The following is a 19,910-nucleotide window of genomic DNA, read 5'->3' as shown; positions in this document are numbered from 1 at the left end:
CGTGCGCTCCTATGCTCTGTGCAAACGTGTTGTAATGCTCCAATCAAATCAGTTCTGTGAGATGTGAATGTTAATAGTTATGTTAAAGTGACTGAGTAGATTAGCTAGTGTAACACAAGCACTCTGAGCAACTCTGTGTAGCTAAATATATGGATCTCATTTTTCTCCAAAACAAAACTCAGATAAAAAAAATCACGTAATTCTTTGTTTTTACATTAAGCAGGTCCCAATCAGCCCAAATAGCGAAGAGAAATTAAAAATGCATGCCATGAAAGAGTTTGCGTCCCAGGAGGTTAAATCTTTAAATACACAGTATGTACCTAAATTATGGTAAGATGATGTGGTAGTTCCAGCTCTAACTATAAGCTTTATAAAAATGGAGACTTTTGAGCCTAACCTTGAAAGTAGAAGGGGGGTCTCTCTCCCAAATCTAAACTGGTCCTGATTTTGCAGAAGAGGGGCCTGAGAGTTTAAGGCTTTGCCTCTCATATAACTTTTGAATATCCTAGGAGCCACACGTAAGCCAGCAGTATATGGGAAGAGCATTGTGCTCTTTTGGGATGATGTGGTACTGTCATGGTCAGGCATGCCTTCCCAGGGTTCATCAGCTGGACTATTGTTTTTGTTGTTGTTCTCTCTCTCTCGCTCTCCCACCCCTCTCTGCCTGGGTGGAACTTGTTATGGGTTCCTGCCTTGGCCCAACACATGTGCGAGTCATCGACTCCAGCGGTACCCAACCTTTTTTCGCATTACAGACCGGTTTATATCTGACAATATTATCAGGGACTGACCTTTAAGGTGTTGCTGATAAATAAAACCAAATAAAATCAGTACCGGTACCATAAAAAGATTTATTCATAACACACACCCAGGGAAACAAAGTCAACGATAAAAACAATTAATAAAAAATAATGCTAAAAACTGATTAAACCTCTGAAAACCTTACATTTCACACCTGAGCCTCAACTCTCGCAGCGCGGTACTAAATGACTCACGGACTGGGCCCAGGGGTTAATCTCCAGCTGATCTACTCCACTGCTGCTTATTATCTCCCTGTTCCTGCAATGACTTGGTGCTACTAGGGCTGCACGATTTTGCATAAAATGAGAATCACGATTTTTTGGCTTAGAATTGAGATCACGATTCTCTCACGATTTTCTTTTCCAATATAAATATTTATTGCACTTATTAACTGCACATCAACTTCGTAACAGTTGAGACTGAACATAAAAACAATAAATAAACATAAAAACAACAAATGTCTCACGTTTTGTTGTTGCCGCAAAATGTTGTACTGCTTGAAATTCCGTCTCCACCGTTGCTCGACACTGCATGTATAGAGCAGGTAGTGCAACAATAGAAAAATAGTTGCGGGACGGCACTGTGTAGCGTTTGTTGAGGGTGTTGATCATTTTCCTAAATCCCTCGTTTTGCACAGTGTTGATGGGAGCCATATCTTTGGTCAGGTGATAAGTAATAGCCTCCGTAATTTCTTTGTGCCTGCGGGAGTTAGACGGGTATAGGGAAGCGCTGTATAAGGTTCCCGTTATTGATGTTTGGGTGGTTGACCGGGACGGATTTCCTCCTGTCACTTTCTCGTCATCCCTGACGTGCTCTCCTTTGTTTTTTCCCTGCCAATTTTAGCAGCCAGCTTCTGTATTACGTGGTACAAGGCTCCGCCCTTGTCATTTGTTGAGCAGGAAGAGTGAGCGCTTGTTTTCATGTAGATTACGTCCCGGATCAAAATGCAGTACAATCGTCGTCGTCTTTTTTTTTTTTTTTTTTTTTTTTTTAATCGTTGTCATTTGGAAATGAGATTTCACATAAGTATGAATCGAGATCGTGATTTTCTAACGATTAATCGTGCAGCCCTAGGTGCTACTCATCGCTGGATTGTTGTACTACTCTCATCAGTGTAGTCCTGGCTCCAACTAAGCTCTTTTCTTCCATCAGTGTTGTCTTCAGTCTAACCTGTGGTTCTCTTTGCGAATAGACCTCCTGGATCCATCCCTCTTCTTCCCTGGAAGTGAACGTGAGTGAGTTTGTGAGGGACCAGCAGATCACAGTGTGTGGCTGACCTACCCTGTTTCCCTGGATTCCCTGGAGCCCCATCCGCTTGCACAGTTCCTCTCCAGATAAGCAGTTAGCTGTTTCACACATAGTCTTTCTAGATTTTTTGAGATATAGAAAGTTACCAAAAGGCAGAATGAGGAATGTCATTCAGCAAATACTTATCAAAATATTAGCCCATTTGGATTCCAAAGTATGAGTGCAGTGTTGTCTGTTAGTCAGAAAAAAAGTAAAACAGTAAGTAAAAGATTGTGATGTATGTGAACGAGAGATGGTGTAAATTGGGGTACATCAGTGTTATGGAGTAGTGCTATACACGAGCTGTGGCGCTGTTAACGGTTAGCATCCGACCGTATTACCTGCTGCGGGAATTCTCGCAAGTCATCGCAATAACTGTTTACATTCTGCAAGCGGCAGATGCGGCAGTAGCATGCGAGACAATTCACACAGTAGTGTCCCAGCTGGAGACATCACACCCCCAAGCTTTCCTTTTCATCCTTGGGGATTTTAATCATGTTTCCTTGTCCTCAACTCTTCCTACTTTCACCCAGTATGTGGGTTGTTTTACCAGAGAAAACAAAACACCAGACTTACTGTATGCAAATATGCAAATACCAAGGGTCCATATAGATCATCACCCCTCTCCCCACTAGGTCGCTCAGACCATAACCTGGTCGATCTGGTTCCCTCATACATAAGCTGGTGTGTAAATAACCCCCCACCTCTTCAGAGGTAAAGCGGTGAGCATGGCACTGAAAGACTGCTTCCAAACTACAGACTGGGAGGTAATATGCAGCCCACTTTTCTGCTGGAGCAGAAAAGGAGGGGTTTCAGATCTGGAGACAGAGAGGAAATGAGGAGAGTCCAGAGGAGCTAACGAGAGAGATAAGGAGGGGAAAGGACAGCTACAGGAGGAGCATCTCCAGCAGAGCAACACCAGAGGTGTGTGGAGAGGACTGAACACCATCACAGTGAGCAGAGGGGGTCCAGAGCCTGAGGACCTGGATAGTCAGGTTTGGGCTAATAGATTTAACCAATGTTAGTGAAGTTGCCCCCCCGCCCCCTCCCCCACCTTCTTCAAATCTAACAAAAGTGGTATCAAACATTTGTGCTATGTTTGTGCTGCAAAAATTTTCGTTTGTGCCGCTTTCATTTTAAAGATATTAATAAATATTTCTAGAGGTCATCAGAGGTCAACCAGCCCCCCCGCATTGATGGAATCAAACAAAATTGATGTCAGTCAACTGTGCTATGTTTGGGTTGTGCTGCAAAGATTGTCGTTTGTGCTGCTTCTGTCTTAAAGATATCAATGAAAATGTAAAGGTCAAAAGGTCAACCAGCTCCCCCACATCACCCAAATCAAACAAAATTGATGTCAAAACCTTCAACCACTACTGCCTCCTCTGCCCATGCCAGTCACCAGGAGCCACCCACCCACACCCTATACTACAGCCTCTCCATCACATCTGACCAGGTGCGGAGTCAGTTGAGGGAGATGTAATCTAGGAAGGCCAGGGGTCTGGATGAATTCAGCTCCAGACCTCTGAGGGACTGTGCAGATCAACTTTGTGAGGTTATTACATACATCTTTAACCTGAGTCTCAGTCTGGAGAGAGTCCCCATTCTGTGGAAGACCTCCTGCGTGGTGCCAGTGCCAAAGACAATGCACCCCAAGGAGCTGAACCGCTTCAGACCTTTTGCACTGACTTCACACCTAATGAAGGCCATTGAGAGGATCATACTTCACCACCTTCGCCCACTAGTTGGAAGAGACCTAGACCCACTGTAGTTTGCCTACCAGCCGAACATCGGAGTGCATGATGCTGTCATCTACCTGCTGCTTCTCTCATCTGGAGAGTCCCAGGTGTACTGTGAGAATGATGGGGGTTTTTTTATTTCTCCGGTGCCTTCAACACCATCCAACCCTCAGTTCTAAGGGGGAAGCTGCAGGGAGCGGGAATGGACCATCAGCTGCCCTCATGGATAATAATAATAATAATAATAATAATAATAACAACAATAATAATGGAATGCATTTATATAGCGCTTTTCTAGGCACCCAAAGTGCTTTACAATTCCATTATTCATTCATTTTCACATTCACACACTGGTGGAGGCAAGCTACAGTTGTAGCCACAGCTGCCCTGGGGCAGACTGACAGATGCGAGGCTGCTATATCGCGCCACTGGCCCCTCTGGCTAGCACCAGTAGGAGGTAGGGTAAAGTGTCTTGCCCAAGGACACAACGACCAGGGCAGAGAGAGCAGGAGGATCTAACCAGCAACCTTCCGGTTACAGATGAGCTTCCCAATCCCCTGAGCCACGGTCGCCCCCGATTGTTGATTACTTACCAGTTGACCCCAGTATGTGAGGCTGAGGGACTGTGTGTCTGAGGTGGTAGTCTGTAGCATGGAGGTCTCACAAGGAACAGTACTTGCACCTTTCCTCTTCACCCTTTTATCCTTATAACATGGACACTTGCCATCTCCAGAAGTTCTCAGACAACACCGCCATTGTGAGTCAGGTGTCAGTGGGAAACGAAGTGGAATACAGGGGGGTCATGAATTACTTTTTTAGCTAGTGCGAACAGAACCATCTTCGCATCAATGCCAGCAGGACGGAGCTGGTGATTGATTTCAGCAAGAAGCCACCCCCTATTACACCAGTGAACATCCAGGGTTTGGACACTGAAACAGTAGGGGAGTACAAATACCTGGGTGTTCACCTTGGTAACAAACTGGACTGGTCCACAAACAAAAATGCACTCTATCTACAAAAAGGATCTAAGTCAGGGGTCGGCAACCTTTAGTCCTTATAGTGCGGCTCCGCGTGGTTTGGGAAAATTAATTAGAAGTATTTAGTGTATTTTATTTATGTTAGTTATTTTTTTTTTACTTTTAGTTCTAAATTGTAAGATTATTGTGATATTGAAATATAAAAATTTAATTCTATTTTATTATTTTTTCATCGCTCACAATAAGCGTCACATTCGCGGAAGCCGGTATACTCGCTGAAACTCCATACATTTATCGAGACTTTCAACCCCAGGTAGGCCAATTATGGATCTTCGGATCCACATTATGCCAGCAGCTGTTCTCCACCGTGAACTATGTTAAAAACAAACACCGCTCACGCATCACAGATGACAGCTTACAGTCCTGGGTAAAGATGAAAGTGACTTCGTACAGCCCTGATTTGCAGACACTGTGCGCTTAATATGGGATATGCGCAGAGGTTCAAGAGCAGAAGTCCCATTGTAAACATACCACGGCAGACCCGACGATGTTTGCATGAACATGCTTTTCAGCATCTCTTTATTGACCGGTTTTCACACACGGTTGCTGACTCATACAGCCGGCTGAAGCTTTTCAGCTCACAGCCTGGCATACACCAACAACAGCATAGATAGCAAAGACGTTAAGGTGGCGAGGCGTGATTGCGGGTGCCGCTAAAGTGCGTCCACCTCCCCTGCAGTGGCACTGCAGACAACGCCCCTCCACACACCTTAACCTGGCAAAATACATATTTCGGCAGAATTTTGCAAATATCTATTTTTGATTTTTTTTTTAGCAGCATAGTGCTTTTTTTCCAATTATTTTTTAAAAGCCAGGTCAAGGCTCCAAAAGCCCAATGGCGATATAAGGCTCACAACAGTTTTTGTTTGCTACATGGATCATTTTAGTTCAGCTGGGTGTCTTTCCTTTTGTTATATTTCTTTACGAGTTCAAAATGTGTTAATTACATAAATAAAATGTAACTTTCTCTGTAGCACTTCATGGATTTCATAAGCAACACATCTTAGTTGTTCACGCAAAGCATAAAGGTAAAAAACTAATATATACAGTGTTATCTTCATTTTAGATGTCAAAAAGTATTTGCGGCTCCCAGTGTTTTGTTTTGCATGGAAACCAGGTCCAAATGGCTCTTTGGGTTTTAAAGGTTGCTGACCCCTGGTCTAAGTCATCTCCACCTGCGATGGCGGCTGAGATCTTTTGGGGTGAACAGGACTCTGCTAAGGAAGTTTTATGACACTGTGGTGGCATCTGCTATTTTTTATGCTGTGGTCTGCTGGAGTGGTGGAATGGCAGAGAGGGACAGGGGGAAACTTAACAAACTGGTCAAGAGGGCCAGCTCTGTCCTGGACTGTCCGCTGAAGTCCATCGAGCAGGTTGGGGAGGAGAGGATGTTGTCTAAGCTAAGATCCATCATGGACAATACCTCCCATCCCCTGCATGAACCTGTATGAGCACTGAGCAGCTCGTTCAGCAGTAGACTTTTACACCCACAGTGTAGGAAGGAGTGCTACTGCAGGTCATTCTTACCAGCAGCTGTCAGACTCTATAACACAGTTGAACTTTTTTTTTTTTTTATCTCTGTACAATTTGTATACATATTTCTGTGCATTGTTACGTGCATATATGAACTTCAGTTGCTTATGTATATAGGACCGCATTGTGTCTTCCTTCTACATTTTATATTCCCTTTAGATCTGTGTAACACCCAAATTTCTCATTCGTGAGATAATAAAGGTTGATTCTATTATATTCTAAATATTTTTTTATTGTTTAAAGAAGCTACAATCACAAGTACAACATGTTTTGTTTACAAACAAATGTTATTATCTGAGCTGCATTTTCAATTCAGTCCAGTTGTATTTATATAGTGCAAAATCACCACAAAAGACTACAATAACACAAAGCAAGCTGCCTGTTATCGAAATTTTTTTAAATAAGAACAATAGAAAGGTGAAAAGGGTCATATTATGCATCAGTTTAATATAAGACCAGCAGAGTGAACAGAATGTCTGTTTTTATCAGTAAAACTCTGACCATCCCTGGAAATCTGTGGATCATTAGAACATAATAAATCAAAAAGCTGTTGAATGTTTCTTATATAAGCCACAGAGAGCGTAGTATTTCAGTGCATTAACAAACATCTCATCCCTGAGGCCATAAATTAGAGGACTCAAACATCTTGGAGCAAGAATAAAGGTTATGTAATTAAAGTACCTCACATTGATAAATAACATAAAATCAATCTGCAGGACAGCAGCCTCTATAAATGGACACCAGAGTTGAATAAGACACAGCAGCAGCTGGAAACCATGAAGAACCACTGTACTCAGCCCCTTCCATGTCGACTTCTTATTCTCTCCTGATGCAGCTTTGGCCACTTTCATTATTTGCACATATGAGAAAACAATAGTGATGGACATAATCAGGAAAAACAGCTGACTTATAGCTGACCTAAGATGTCCCTGCCATCTGTGAAAAATGAACATTTCAACAGCACAAATTCTGCTCTGGGTATAGAAGCTGGTGATTGCTGAAGCAAAGAAAATAGAAAGAATAACAATGCAGGGAACAGAGCTCAGACCATGAATGATCAGGATGAAGTGCAGAGCTCTCTGTGTTCGGCACAGTTCTGCATGACGGAGGGGAACGCAAATGGCCACGTAACGCTCCAGGGTCATTGCTGTCAGAGTAACTGGTGTGACAAATGTGTACACAGACAAAACAATATATATAATAACACACAACCACACTTGTATGGTGAAACTAAAATAACTCAAAATGAGCAAGACATTAGTTATTAGCAAAAAAAGTGAATCAGACAACAGTGCAATGGCAAATAAGATGTAACGCATAGTTGTGTAAAAAATATCCTTCATAAAAAATGTTGTGATTAGCAAAAGGTTGATGCAAAGAAACATCGAGATAAGTAACTGGACTATGATGACCTGATTATTGATGTTGTTTATTGCCAACTGACCACCAATTACTGAGTTATTTGTTGCCATGTATTTATTAGTTTTAGGCAAATAGTTTTAAATCTTCATATATGGGGAGCTCTTAAGAACTTATCTACATATATGAATGCATGTCTGGTTTCTAAATTCTAAAATAAAATCTCACACAAAGTATCTTATCCAAAGTTAAAATAAATTCAAATTTAACAGCCTCACAGTAAAAATAAGTGGAATATATATTGAGTTAAACATTAACAGTGCATGTTGATATGACATGACATATATCTATAATACCTAAAGATAACAAGTCACAAGACATCAGAGAGTCATTTTACCAATGCATCCCTGCGGTAAATAGAACATGTCTGAGGTGTGTGCTGTCATAATCTGATTTTTATAGCTGAAACTATAACACAAGAGGGAATGTCACGACAGGAAGATGTCACCAAAGGAAATGCATTTGGGAAACATTTTGTACAATAGATCGATTCAAGTATACACAACTACTGCATGTAATTGGTCTCTAGATTTGTCCATCAACTCTTACCTGTCTCCTTAGAAACAATTTATTGTTTGAAATCACAATACCCCACAGCTATCATAGTCTAAACTAATAAAAGAAAGCAGCACTGCCACTATAAATATATAAAGCATTTCTTGTGCCTGTCCCAAATGTCCCAGATAACGGCAATCAGTTCTTTGAAAGAAAAAAAAAATGCTGAAAAAATGCTGCTGGCTGTTCAGTACTTGACTGGAGCTGTGTGGAGCTACACAGACCTTTTTTTTTTTTCAATGAAATACAGTCACAAGATTCAGATTTCGCATGATTCCCGACTTATAAGATCAGAAGTACTGCTAGTTTGGTCGTAAGTAACAGTTCTCTGGGCTTTCTGAAGGACTTTCATTTTTTTCTTTGGATACTCAATTCCTTTTCACTCATTTTTATTCCAACACTTGTACCTGACCTACTTAACACTGACCTGTGAATCATTCAGTAATTTAAAAAAAAAAAGCAAACACGTAAGTTTCTTTTGCCCAATCTTCAATCAAAGACAGTATCTCATTTAAGAATCTTTGTTGAGGTTCAGTAAAGTATGCTTATAGCACTTTCATCTTACCTCCACTTGGCACTGTGGATATCTGTCTTTGCTTACTACCCTCACACTTTTATGATGCTTTTTGCAGAGACATCATAAATCTTTGTTAACAATATAACATTCACTTCAACAAGAAAAAAAATGGAAGACTAAATATGTGAATTTTAGCATACAGAAAATTAATCTTGTTTTCAAACAGGATATAATGTCTGACCTGCATTTTGTAAAAACCCCAAAAAAGAAAGTCAAACAAAGGCAGCAAACGGAGTGAGTAAACAATATGGTTGCAGATAATATGGGTTCAAACTGGCCTACTTACTGAAAATTAAAAACAGCAGTTAGGTCACTCTGTATGGTGTCCACTGAAATAACTGGTGCTCCTAACTAAATTTATCATCTTGTTGTTTATTCAAATCATGTGCACAAAAACTGAGTCCTTTTTTCATAACATATCAATAACGCTTTACTTGCACAGCATGTACTGAGAAAAAATAGATTGCCTTTACACTAGCTGTGATGGAAATTCTTGAACAGTTTGTAAGGTTATGAAGTCATTGTTTCCAAATGCTTTTACCTTAGTTGTGATAGAAATGTTTGATGAAAATTGCACAAGTGCTAACTCCCGTGCACTTTGTTTATAGGCCACGCAGAGGAGTAGAAGATGCCACAGTAAATTCGGCTTACTTGTTAAACAAGTTTCGGTCATGAATTTTCATTTTATTAAAATAGCTGAGCTGATATGCTACAAATGGTTCACCACAAGGCAAAATGAGGAATATAGTGGAACAAATCAGAATACAAGTCCATTTGGTGCCAAAGTATCAGTGCTTTGTTGCCTGTTCGCCAGAAAATGTACAGCCAATTTCATGGCATTTGACTGATGTCACACAAAGTTCGATAAAACATTTCAAACAGAAATGAACATTGCACTATTAATCATTCTGACACAAATTCTATATGAGCAGCAGGAATTATTTTTTCGGACATTTTTTCATTGTAACAACTAAATGGGTTTTTTGTTTGTTTGTTTACAGAAGTTAGAAACCCAAGTACAATATGTTTTATTTGCACACAAATGTTGCTCAATCAAATGAAGAAAAAGGTCAGTTATTATGCACCAGTTTAATATAAGGCCAGAAAAGTGAACTGAATGTCCAGTTTTATCAGTACAACTCCGACCATCCCTATAAATGTCTTAATATGTCTATTAGAATATATTAACCAGAATGAACAAGCTGTTGAATGTTTCTTATAAGCCACAGAGAGCATAGTATTTCAGTGCATTAACAAACATCTCATCCCTGAGGCCGTAAATTAGACGACTCGCACATCTTGGAGCAAGAGTAAAAGTTATGTAATTAAAGTACTTCACATTGGCAAATAACATAAAATCAATCTGGAGGATGGCTGCCTCTATAAATGGATACCATAGCTGGATAAGACACAACAGCAGCTGGAAACCATGAAGAACCACTGTACTGAGCCCTTTCCATGTTGACCTCTTCACGGATTCAACCAACTAGATGGGCTAAAGGAACAAGTGCATTTTTTTTCAAGGTGTGAGCTAATACCTGAAAAGTGTGGTCACCCTCAGATTTAACATAATTTAACAGTTAACAGATCCTGAGCTGATGACTGCACAGGCCTGCTGCGGATCTGAGCAGGTCTGCTATGTACACAAGAGCCTGCCCATGTAAAGCTTCATATGTCATTAATAAAATATTAAAATATTTTTCTGACTTTGATGGAACCCTAGTGATAGGAAGTAAGAATAATGCCTGGCTGCTTCCCTTTGGACCAGTTGTAGATAGGCTAAAGAGGACAGAGAAAGGCATGTGAAAAATGAGATACAATAATCAACACTGAAGAAATGAATTGATTCATTTTTAATAAACAGGACTGGTGGAACTGGGTGAAAGCTAAATGCTGGTTCTTAGTTGAACCTGCCACAGTAATGACTGACCTCCTGACAGAAGCTGACAGTGTCAATCACAAGACGTTCAGCTTTGCCAGGATTGAGATTGAGAGAATATGAAGACATCCAATATAAGTAACATTTCAATATTGCCTGTTAGTCAGAAATGTAAAGTCACTTTAAGTGAATTAGACTGAGGCTACACGGAGTTAAATAAAGCAATGGACAGTGGACATGTATGGCAATAATTTATTTTCAGTACATTTTTTACCGTAACAATTAAATGTCTTTTGTTCGAAGCAGTTACAATTATGAGTACAATAAGTTTTACAATAAGTAAATAATTAAAATTTATTTTTTTACAACAACTTAACTGCTCCTAATCCACACTGTTGCCAAACTAAAATCAATTTAAGCATAAAAGGGTCAGATACTATACATCAGTTTAAGTATAAGACCAGCAGAGTGAATGGAATAGCCAGCTTTATCAGTACCACTTTCAAACACTGGAAATCTATGAGTAGCAGATTATTACATGAAGGAACCTTTTAAAAAACAAAAAACAAGCGCGTCCATGCTCACAGGTGTACACACAGGTGATCACACCCACAAACTACACCCTTTATGGCTCCTACCTCAAAGCACACTGTGTTCTGTTGATCTTATGTGCTGCACAAATTCAAATTCAAATTTTTATTTGTCACGTACACAGTCATACACAGTACGATATCAGAATCAGAATCAGAATCAGAATACTTTATTGATCCCTGGGGGAAATTATTTTTTGTTACAGTGCTCCATTTTAAACCAACATTAAGACAAGACAGACAATACGCTAACTAAGAATAGTACAATATATACATATATATACATACATACATACATAAGTCACTTATAAATAAATATTTGGAAAAGAAACGTGTAGTTGTAGCAGCAAACAGTGTGTTAAGTGGATGCGTTGTACAGGGAGATGGCCACAGGCAGGAATGATTTCCTGTGTCGTTCAGTGGTGCTTTTCGGTAATCTCAGTCTCTCACTGAACGAGCTCCTGTGACTGACCAACATGTCATGGAGTGGGTGGGAGGTGTTATCCAACATTGTCTTTATCTTGGACAGCATCCGCCTCTCCGACACCACCTTGAGGGAGTCCAGCTCCATCCCCACAACATTGCTGGCCTTACGGATCAGTTTATTAAGTCTGTTGGCATCTGCGACCCTCAGCCTGCTCCCCCAGCATGCAACAGCATAGAGGATCGCACTGGCCACCACAGACTCATAGAAAATCCTCAGCATTTTCTGGCAGATGTTGAAGGACCTCAGTCGCCTCAAAAAATAGAGACGACTCTGGCCCTTCCTGTAAAGTGCTGTGGTGTTTTTAGCCCAGTCCAGTTTATTGTCAATGTGTACTCCAAGGTATTTATAGTCCTCCACAATGTCAACACTGACCCCCTGGATTGAAACAGGGGTCAAGTGTTTCCTGGTCTTCCTGAAGTCCACGATCAGTTCCTTGGTCTTTGCCACGTTGAGCTGCAGATGATTCTGCTCACACCACGTGACAAAGGAGTCGACCACAGCCCGGTACTCTGTCTCATCATCCCTGCTGATGCATCCAACCACCGCAGAGTCATCAGAAAACTTCTGAAGATGGCAGGTCTCTGTGCAGTGGCTGAAGTCTGTGGTGTAGAGGGTGAAGAGGAAGGGGGAGAGGACAGTCCCCTGTGGTGCCCCTGTGTTGCTAATCACCTTGTCAGACACACACTGTGGGAGACGTACATATTGTGGTCTTCCTGTCAGGTAATCAACAATCCAGGACACCAGAGAAGCATCCACCTGCATCGCTGCTAACTTATCACCCAGGAGGGTCGGCCTGATGGTGTTGAAAGCACTGGAAAAGTCAAAAAACATGACCCTCACAGTGCTCGCCGGCTGGTCCAGATGGGTGTAGACACGATTGAGCAGGTAGATGATGGCGTCCTCTGTTCCGAGACGAGGCTGATAAGCGAACTGAAGGGGATCCAGATGTGGTCTTACTATGGGTCGCAGCTGGTCCAGGATGAGCCTTTCCAGGGTCTTCATGATGTGGGAGGTCAGTGCCACGGGCCTGTAATCCTGGGGGCCACTGGGACGAGGCGTCTTTGGTACAGGGACGAGGCATGATGTCTTCCACATCACCGGGACCCTCTGCAGACTCAGACTCAGCATAAACAGTTTATGAAAGACTCCACACAGCTGGGGGGCACAGGCCTTGAGGACAAGGGGACTCACTCCGTCTGGTCCAGCAGACTTGCCTGAGTGAAGTCTCCTCATTTGCATCTCAACCTGGTATTGAGTGAAGGTGATGGGTGGGGGAGGGGTGTCAGGAATCTCACAGGAGGCAACATGTGAAGAGAGAGGCTGGCACAGTGGTGTGGCTCTGGATTCCAGGCTGACTGCAGGTGAGGTTGTGGGGGTAGGAGCAGACACTGTGGTGTCGAATCTATTGAAAAACAGATTCAACTCGTCGGCTCTATTCTCACCTCCCTCAGCTCCCCTGCTGTTGGTTGGCCTGAATCCAGTGATGGTCTTCATGCCCCTCCACACCTCTCTCATGCTGTTCTGCTGGAGTTTCCACTCCAGCTTCCTCCTGTAATTGTCCTTAGCCTCTCTGATCTTGTCCTTTAGTAACACCTGGACCTTCCTCACCTCCTCTTTGTTGCCCCCTCTGAAAGCCCTCTTCTTGTTGTTGAGGAGGGCTTTGATGTCCTTAGTCACCCACGGCTTGTTATTTGGGTAACAATGAACAGTCTGAGCTGGAACAATGGAGTCGGTGCAGAAAGTTATGTAGTCTGTGATACACTCAGTAAGCCCATTGATGTCCTCGGCGTGAGGCTCACAGAGTGTTTCCCAGTCGGTCACCTCGAAACAGCCCTGTAGTTCCGCTATTGCCTCCTCTGACCACCTCCTAACAGTCCTGGTGGTCACAGGTTCCCTCCTCACAATTGGCACATAGCGGGGGGTGAGGTGAATCAGGTTATGATCTGACCTACCAAGTGGGGGGAGGGAGGAGGAGCTGTATGCATCCTTGACGTTAGCATACAGTAAGTCTAAAGTTTTCTCTCCGCTGGTGGGACAGTCCACATATTGTTTGAATGTTGGTAGTGTATTGTCCAGTGATACATGGTTGAAGTCACCCGAGATCACAATAAAGGCACTCGGGTGCTGAGTCTGTAGCCGAGCTATGGCAGAGTGGATAGTGTCACATGCAGCTGTGGGGTTAGCAGAGGGGGGAACATAAACAGCCACCAAGATGACGTGAGAGAATTCCCTGGGTAAATAATACGGCCTGTGAGGCCTATGTAGTGAAATGCTTGGACAACTGCTCGTGACCTAAAGAGAACAAAAAAGGAAAAGGCTATGAATAAGATAGGAAATAAATATGAAAAATTAAAAAGGGTAAATTTAACTAGGAAGGAATAAAATATAAATTAAGGTTAAAAATGAAATAACTGTACAACACAAATTAGAATGAAGGGTAAATTTAACTGGGAAGAATAAGATAAAGATAAATATATAAATTAAAGTTGAAAATAAAATAACTGTACAACAAAATACACAATACACAATATAGAACTATATAAGAATGTATGAAGAAATCTAAATATAAATAAATATATACACAATAACAGCAGCTGTACAAGTATTATTTGGTTTAACATTTAGTATTTACTGTCATATTCCCATATATCATTGTGATGTTGTTTATTCTATTACTCTTGTTCTCTTCTGCTTGCTTTCTTTTTTCTTTCTCAGCAGGTGATCCAGGTGATTGATATATGCATTTTTTTTTCTCTGCCCGTTCTGTTGGTTTTTGTCTTTTGCCCTTCTCCCCCGTCCCTCTTCTCAGCTGTTTCTCTTTCCCTCTTTCTTTCTCCCCTTCTTTCCCCCAGTCAAGTCTGTCCCGTATTCAGTAAGTGAAAATAAAATAAACAATAAAAGGTGAATCAAATGGACCATTACGGCAAGGCTGGGATGGTCAATTTGGTAAAGTAAATCCGTTGGGCATCTTTCTTTGCCTTTAGACAACAATTCTGATGGCAAAAGAGCCAAACGGGACAGGCAAAAAAAAAAAAAAAAAAAAAAAAAAGGAAATCTATGAGTATTTCTATTGGAATACATTAGAACATAATAAATCAAAAAGCTGTTGAATGTTTCTTATATAAGCCACAGAGAGCGTAGTATTTCAGTGCATTAACAAACATCTCATCCCTGAGGCCATAAATTAGAGGACTCAAACATCTTGGAGCAAGAATAAAGGTTATGTAATTAAAGTACCTCACATTGATAAATAACATAAAATCAATCTGCAGGACAGCAGCCTCTATAAATGGACACCAGAGCTGAAAAAGACACAGCAGCAGCTGGAAACCATGAAGAACCACTGTACTCAGCCCCTTCCATGTCGACTTCTTATTCTCTCCTGATGCAGCTTTGGCCACTTTCATTATTTGCACATATGAGAAAACAATAGTGATGGACATAATCAAGAAATAAAGCTGACTTATAGCTGACCTAAGATGATCCTGCCATCTGTGAAAAATGAACATTTCAACAGCACAAATTCTGCTCTGGGTATAGAAGCTGGTGATTGCTGAAGCAAAGAAAATAGAAAGAATAACAATGCAGGGAACAGAGCTCAGACCATGAATGATCAGGATGAAGTGCAGAGCTCTCTGTGTTCGGCACAGTTCTGCATGACGGAGGGGAACGCAAATGGCCACGTAACGCTCCAGGGTCATTGCTGTCAGAGTAACTGGTGTGACAAATGTGTACACAGACAAAACAATATATATAATAACACACAACCACACTTGTATGGTGAAACTAAAATAATTCAAAATGAGCAAGACATTGGTCATTAACAAAAAAAGCGAATCAGACGACAGTGCAATGGCAAATAAGATGTAACGCATAGTTGTGTAAAAAATATCCTTCATAAAAAATGTTGTGATTAGCAAAAAGTTGATGCAAAGAAACACAGAGATTAATACCTGGACTATGATGACCCGATTATTGATGTTGTTTATTGCCAGCTGACCACCAATTACTGAGTTATTTGTTGCCATGTATTTATTAGTTTTAGGCAAATAGTTTTAAATCTTCATATATGGGGAGATCTTAAGAACTTATCTACATATATGAATGCATGTCTGGTTTCTAAATTCTAAAATAAAATCTCACACAAAGTATCTTATCCAAAGTTAAAATAAATTCAAATTTAACAGCCTCACAGTAAAAGTAAGTGGAATATATATTGAGTTAAACATTAACAGTGCATGTTGATATGACATGACATATATCTATAATACCTAAAGATAACAAGTCACAAGACATCAGAGAGTCATTTTACCAATGCATCCCTGCGGTAAATAGAACATGTCTGAGGTGTGTGCTGTCATAATCTGATTTTTATAGCTGAAACTATAACACAAGAGGGAATGTCACGACAGGAAGATGTCACCAAAGGAAATGCATTTGGGAAACATTTTGTACAATAGATCGATTCAAGTATACACAACTACTGCATGTAATTGGTCTCTAGATTTGTCCATCAACTCTTACCTGTCTCCTTAGAAACAATTTATTGTTTGAAATCACAATACCCCACAGCTATCATAGTCTAAACTAATAAAAGAAAGCAGCACTGCCACTATAAATATATAAAGCATTTCTTGTGCCTGTCCCAAATGTCCCAGATAACGGCAATCAGTTCTTTGAAAGAAAAAAAAAATGCTGAAAAAATGCTGCTGGCTGTTCAGTACTTGACTGGAGCTGTGTGGAGCTACACAGACCTTTTTTTTTTCAATGAAATACAGTCACAAGATTCAGATTTCGCATGATTCCCGACTTATAAGATCAGAAGTACTGCTAGTTTGGTCGTAAGTAACAGTTCTCTGGGCTTTCTGAAGGACTTTCATTTTTTTTCTTTGGATACTCAATTCCTTTTCACTCATTTTTATTCCAACACTTGTACCTGACCTACTTAACACTGACCTGTGAATCATTCAGTAATTTAAAAAAAAAAAGCAAACACATAAGTTTCTTTTGCCCAATCTTCAATCAAAGACAGTATCTCATTTAAGAATCTTTGTTGAGGTTCAGTAAAGTATGCTTATAGCACTTTCATCTTACCTCCACTTGGCACTGTGGATATCTGTCTTTGCTTACTACCCTCACACTTTTATGATGCTTTTTGCAGAGACATCATAAATCTTTGTTAACAATATAACATTCACTTCAACAAGAAAAAAAATGGAAGACTAAATATGTGAATTTTAGCATACAGAAAATTAATCTTGTTTTCAAACAGGATATAATGTCTGACCTGCATTTTGTAAAAACCCCAAAAAAGAAAGTCAAACAAAGGCAGCAAACGGAGTGAGTAAACAATATGGTTGCAGATAATATGGGTTCAAACTGGCCTACTTACTGAAAATTAAAAACAGCAGTTAGGTCACTCTGTATGGTGTCCACTGAAATAACTGGTGCTCCTAACTAAATTTATCATCTTCATGTTTATTCAAATCATGTGCACAAAAACTGAGTCCTTTTTTCATAACATATCAATAACGCTTTACTTGCACAGCATGTACTGAGAAAAAATAGATTGCCTTTACACTAGCTGTGATGGAAATTCTTGAACAGTTTGTAAGGTTATGAAGTCATTGTTTCCAAATGCTTTTACCTTAGTTGTGATAGAAATGTTTGATGAAAATTGCACAAGTGCTAACTCCCGTGCACTTTGTTTATAGGCCACGCAGAGGAGTAGAAGATGCCACAGTAAATTCGGCTTACTTGTTAAACAAGTTTCGGTCATGAATTTTCATTTTATTAAAATAGCTGAGCTGATATGCTACAAATGGTTCACCACAAGGCAAAATGAGGAATATAGTGGAACAAATCAGAATACAAGTCCATTTGGTGCCAAAGTATCAGTGCTTTGTTGCCTGTTCGCCAGAAAATGTACAGCCAATTTCATGGCATTTGACTGATGTCACACAAAGTTCGATAAAACATTTCAAACAGAAATGAACATTGCACTATTAATCATTCTGACACAAATTCTATATGAGCAGCAGGAATTATTTTTTCGGACATTTTTTCATTGTAACAACTAAATGGGTTTTTTGTTTGTTTGTTTACAGAAGTTAGAAACCCAAGTACAATATGTTTTATTTGCACACAAATGTTGCTCAATCAAATGAAGAAAAAGGTCAGTTATTATGCACCAGTTTAATATAAGGCCAGAAAAGTGAACTGAATGTCCAGTTTTATCAGTACAACTCCGACCATCCCTATAAATGTCTTAATATGTCTATTAGATTATATTAACCAGAATGAACAAGCTGTTGAATGTTTCTTATAAGCCACAGAGAGCATAGTATTTCAGTGCATTAACAAACATCTCATCCCTGAGGCCGTAAATTAGACGACTCGCACATCTTGGAGCAAGAGTAAAAGTTATGTAATTAAAGTACTTCACATTGGCAAATAACATAAAATCAATCTGGAGGATGGCTGCCTCTATAAATGGATACCATAGCTGGATAAGACACAACAGCAGCTGGAAACCATGAAGAACCACTGTACTGAGCCCTTTCCATGTTGACCTCTTCACGGATTCAACCAACTAGATGGGCTAAAGGAACAAGTGCATTTTTTTTCAAGGTTTGAGCTAATACCTGAAAAGTGTGGTCACCCTCAGATTTAACATAATTTAACAGTTAACAGATCCTGAGCTGATGACTGCACAGGCCTGCTGCGGATCTGAGCAGGTCTGCTATGTACACAAGAGCCTGCCCATGTAAAGCTTCATATGTCATTAATAAAATATTAAAATATTTTTCTGACTTTGATGGAACCCTAGTGATAGGAAGTAAGAATAATGCCTGGCTGCTTCCCTTTGGACCAGTTGTAGATAGGCTAAAGAGGACAGAGAAAGGCATGTGAAAAATGAGATACAATAATCAACACTGAAGAAATGAATTGATTCATTTTTAATAAACAGGACTGGTGGAACTGGGTGAAAGCTAAATGCTGGTTCTTAGTTGAACCTGCCACAGTAATGACTGACCTCCTGACAGAAGCTGACAGTGTCAATCACCAGACGTTCAGCTTTGCCAGGATTGAGATTGAGAGAATATGAAGACATCCAATATAAGTAACATTTCAATATTGCCTGTTAGTCAGAAATGTAAAGTCACTTTAAGTGAATTAGACTGAGGCTACACGGAGTTAAATAAAGCAATGGACAGTGGACATGTATGGCAATAATTTATTTTCAGTACATTTTTTACCGTAACAATTAAATGTCTTTTGTTCGAAGCAGTTACAATTATGAGTACAATAAGTTTTACAATAAGTAAATAATTAAAATTTATTTTTTTACAACAACTTAACTGCTCCTAATCCACACTGTTGCCAAACTAAAATCAATTTAAGCATAAAAGGGTCAGATACTATACATCAGTTTAAGTATAAGACCAGCAGAGTGAATGGAATAGCCAGCTTTATCAGTACCACTTTCAAACACTGGAAATCTATGAGTAGCAGATTATTACATGAAGGAACCTTTTAAAAAACAAAAAACAAGCGCGTCCATGCTCACAGGTGTACACACAGGTGATCACACCCACAAACTACACCCTTTATGGCTCCTACCTCAAAGCACACTGTGTTCTGTTGATCTTATGTGCTGCACAAATTCAAATTCAAATTTTTATTTGTCACGTACACAGTCATACACAGTACGATATGTAGTGAAATGCTTGGACAACTGCTCGTGACCTAAAGAGAACAAAAAAGGAAAAGGCTATTAATAAGATAGGAAATAAATATGAAAAATTAAAAAGGGTAAATTTAACTAGGAAGGAATAAAATATAAATTAAGGTTAAAAATGAAATAACTGTACAACACAAATTAGAATGAAGGGTAAATTTAACTGGGAAGAATAAGATAAAGATAAATATATAAATGAAAGTTGAAAATAAAATAACTGTACAACAAAATACACAATACACAATATAGAACTATATAAGAATGT

At 39.9% G+C, this 19,910-nt stretch overlaps 3 protein-coding genes across 5 annotated transcripts in view; 1 reads left to right on the top strand and 2 right to left on the bottom strand.

Annotated features, from left to right (window-relative positions):
* The window catches only part of LOC309687594 (uncharacterized protein), a 56,927-nt gene extending 50,324 nt beyond the window's left edge, over positions 1 to 6,603 (top strand). For all 3 annotated transcript variants that reach the window (XM_082502680.1, XM_082502678.1, XM_082502677.1), the window contains one exon: positions 1,994 to 6,603. In XM_082502680.1, the coding sequence (XP_082358806.1) occupies positions 1,994 to 2,030 (37 nt within the window). In that variant the 3' untranslated portion in view covers positions 2,031 to 6,603. The remainder of the gene's footprint in view (positions 1 to 1,993) is intronic.
* A 46-nt stretch (positions 6,604 to 6,649) lies between these two features.
* LOC309687026 (odorant receptor 131-2-like) lies at positions 6,650 to 10,452 on the bottom strand. Its single transcript, XM_082501693.1, has one exon. The coding sequence runs from the start codon at positions 7,867 to 7,869 to the stop codon at positions 6,937 to 6,939; it is 933 nt and encodes a 310-aa protein (XP_082357819.1). The 5' UTR covers positions 7,870 to 10,452; the 3' UTR covers positions 6,650 to 6,936.
* A 4,493-nt stretch (positions 10,453 to 14,945) lies between these two features.
* LOC309687581 (odorant receptor 131-2-like) lies at positions 14,946 to 16,452 on the bottom strand. The gene has a single exon (XM_082502662.1). It carries the CDS (start codon positions 15,930 to 15,932, stop codon positions 15,000 to 15,002), a length of 933 nt encoding a protein of 310 aa, XP_082358788.1. The 5' UTR covers positions 15,933 to 16,452; the 3' UTR covers positions 14,946 to 14,999.
* Positions 16,453 to 19,910: the final 3,458 nt, after the last annotated feature.

Source organism: Aulonocara stuartgranti, assembly GCF_965226115.1.
Source record: "Aulonocara stuartgranti genome assembly, chromosome: 14".
NCBI lineage: Eukaryota > Metazoa > Chordata > Actinopteri > Cichliformes > Cichlidae > Aulonocara > Aulonocara stuartgranti.
This window is presented reverse-complemented; position numbering and strand designations above follow the sequence as displayed.

Bases quoted from the DNA above. Each gene is read 5' to 3' on its own strand.
- LOC309687026 (XM_082501693.1), bottom strand. From the start codon at position 7,869: ATGGCAACAAATAACTCAGTAATTGGTGGTCAGTTGGCAATAAACAAC.
- LOC309687581 (XM_082502662.1), bottom strand. From the start codon at position 15,932: ATGGCAACAAATAACTCAGTAATTGGTGGTCAGCTGGCAATAAACAAC.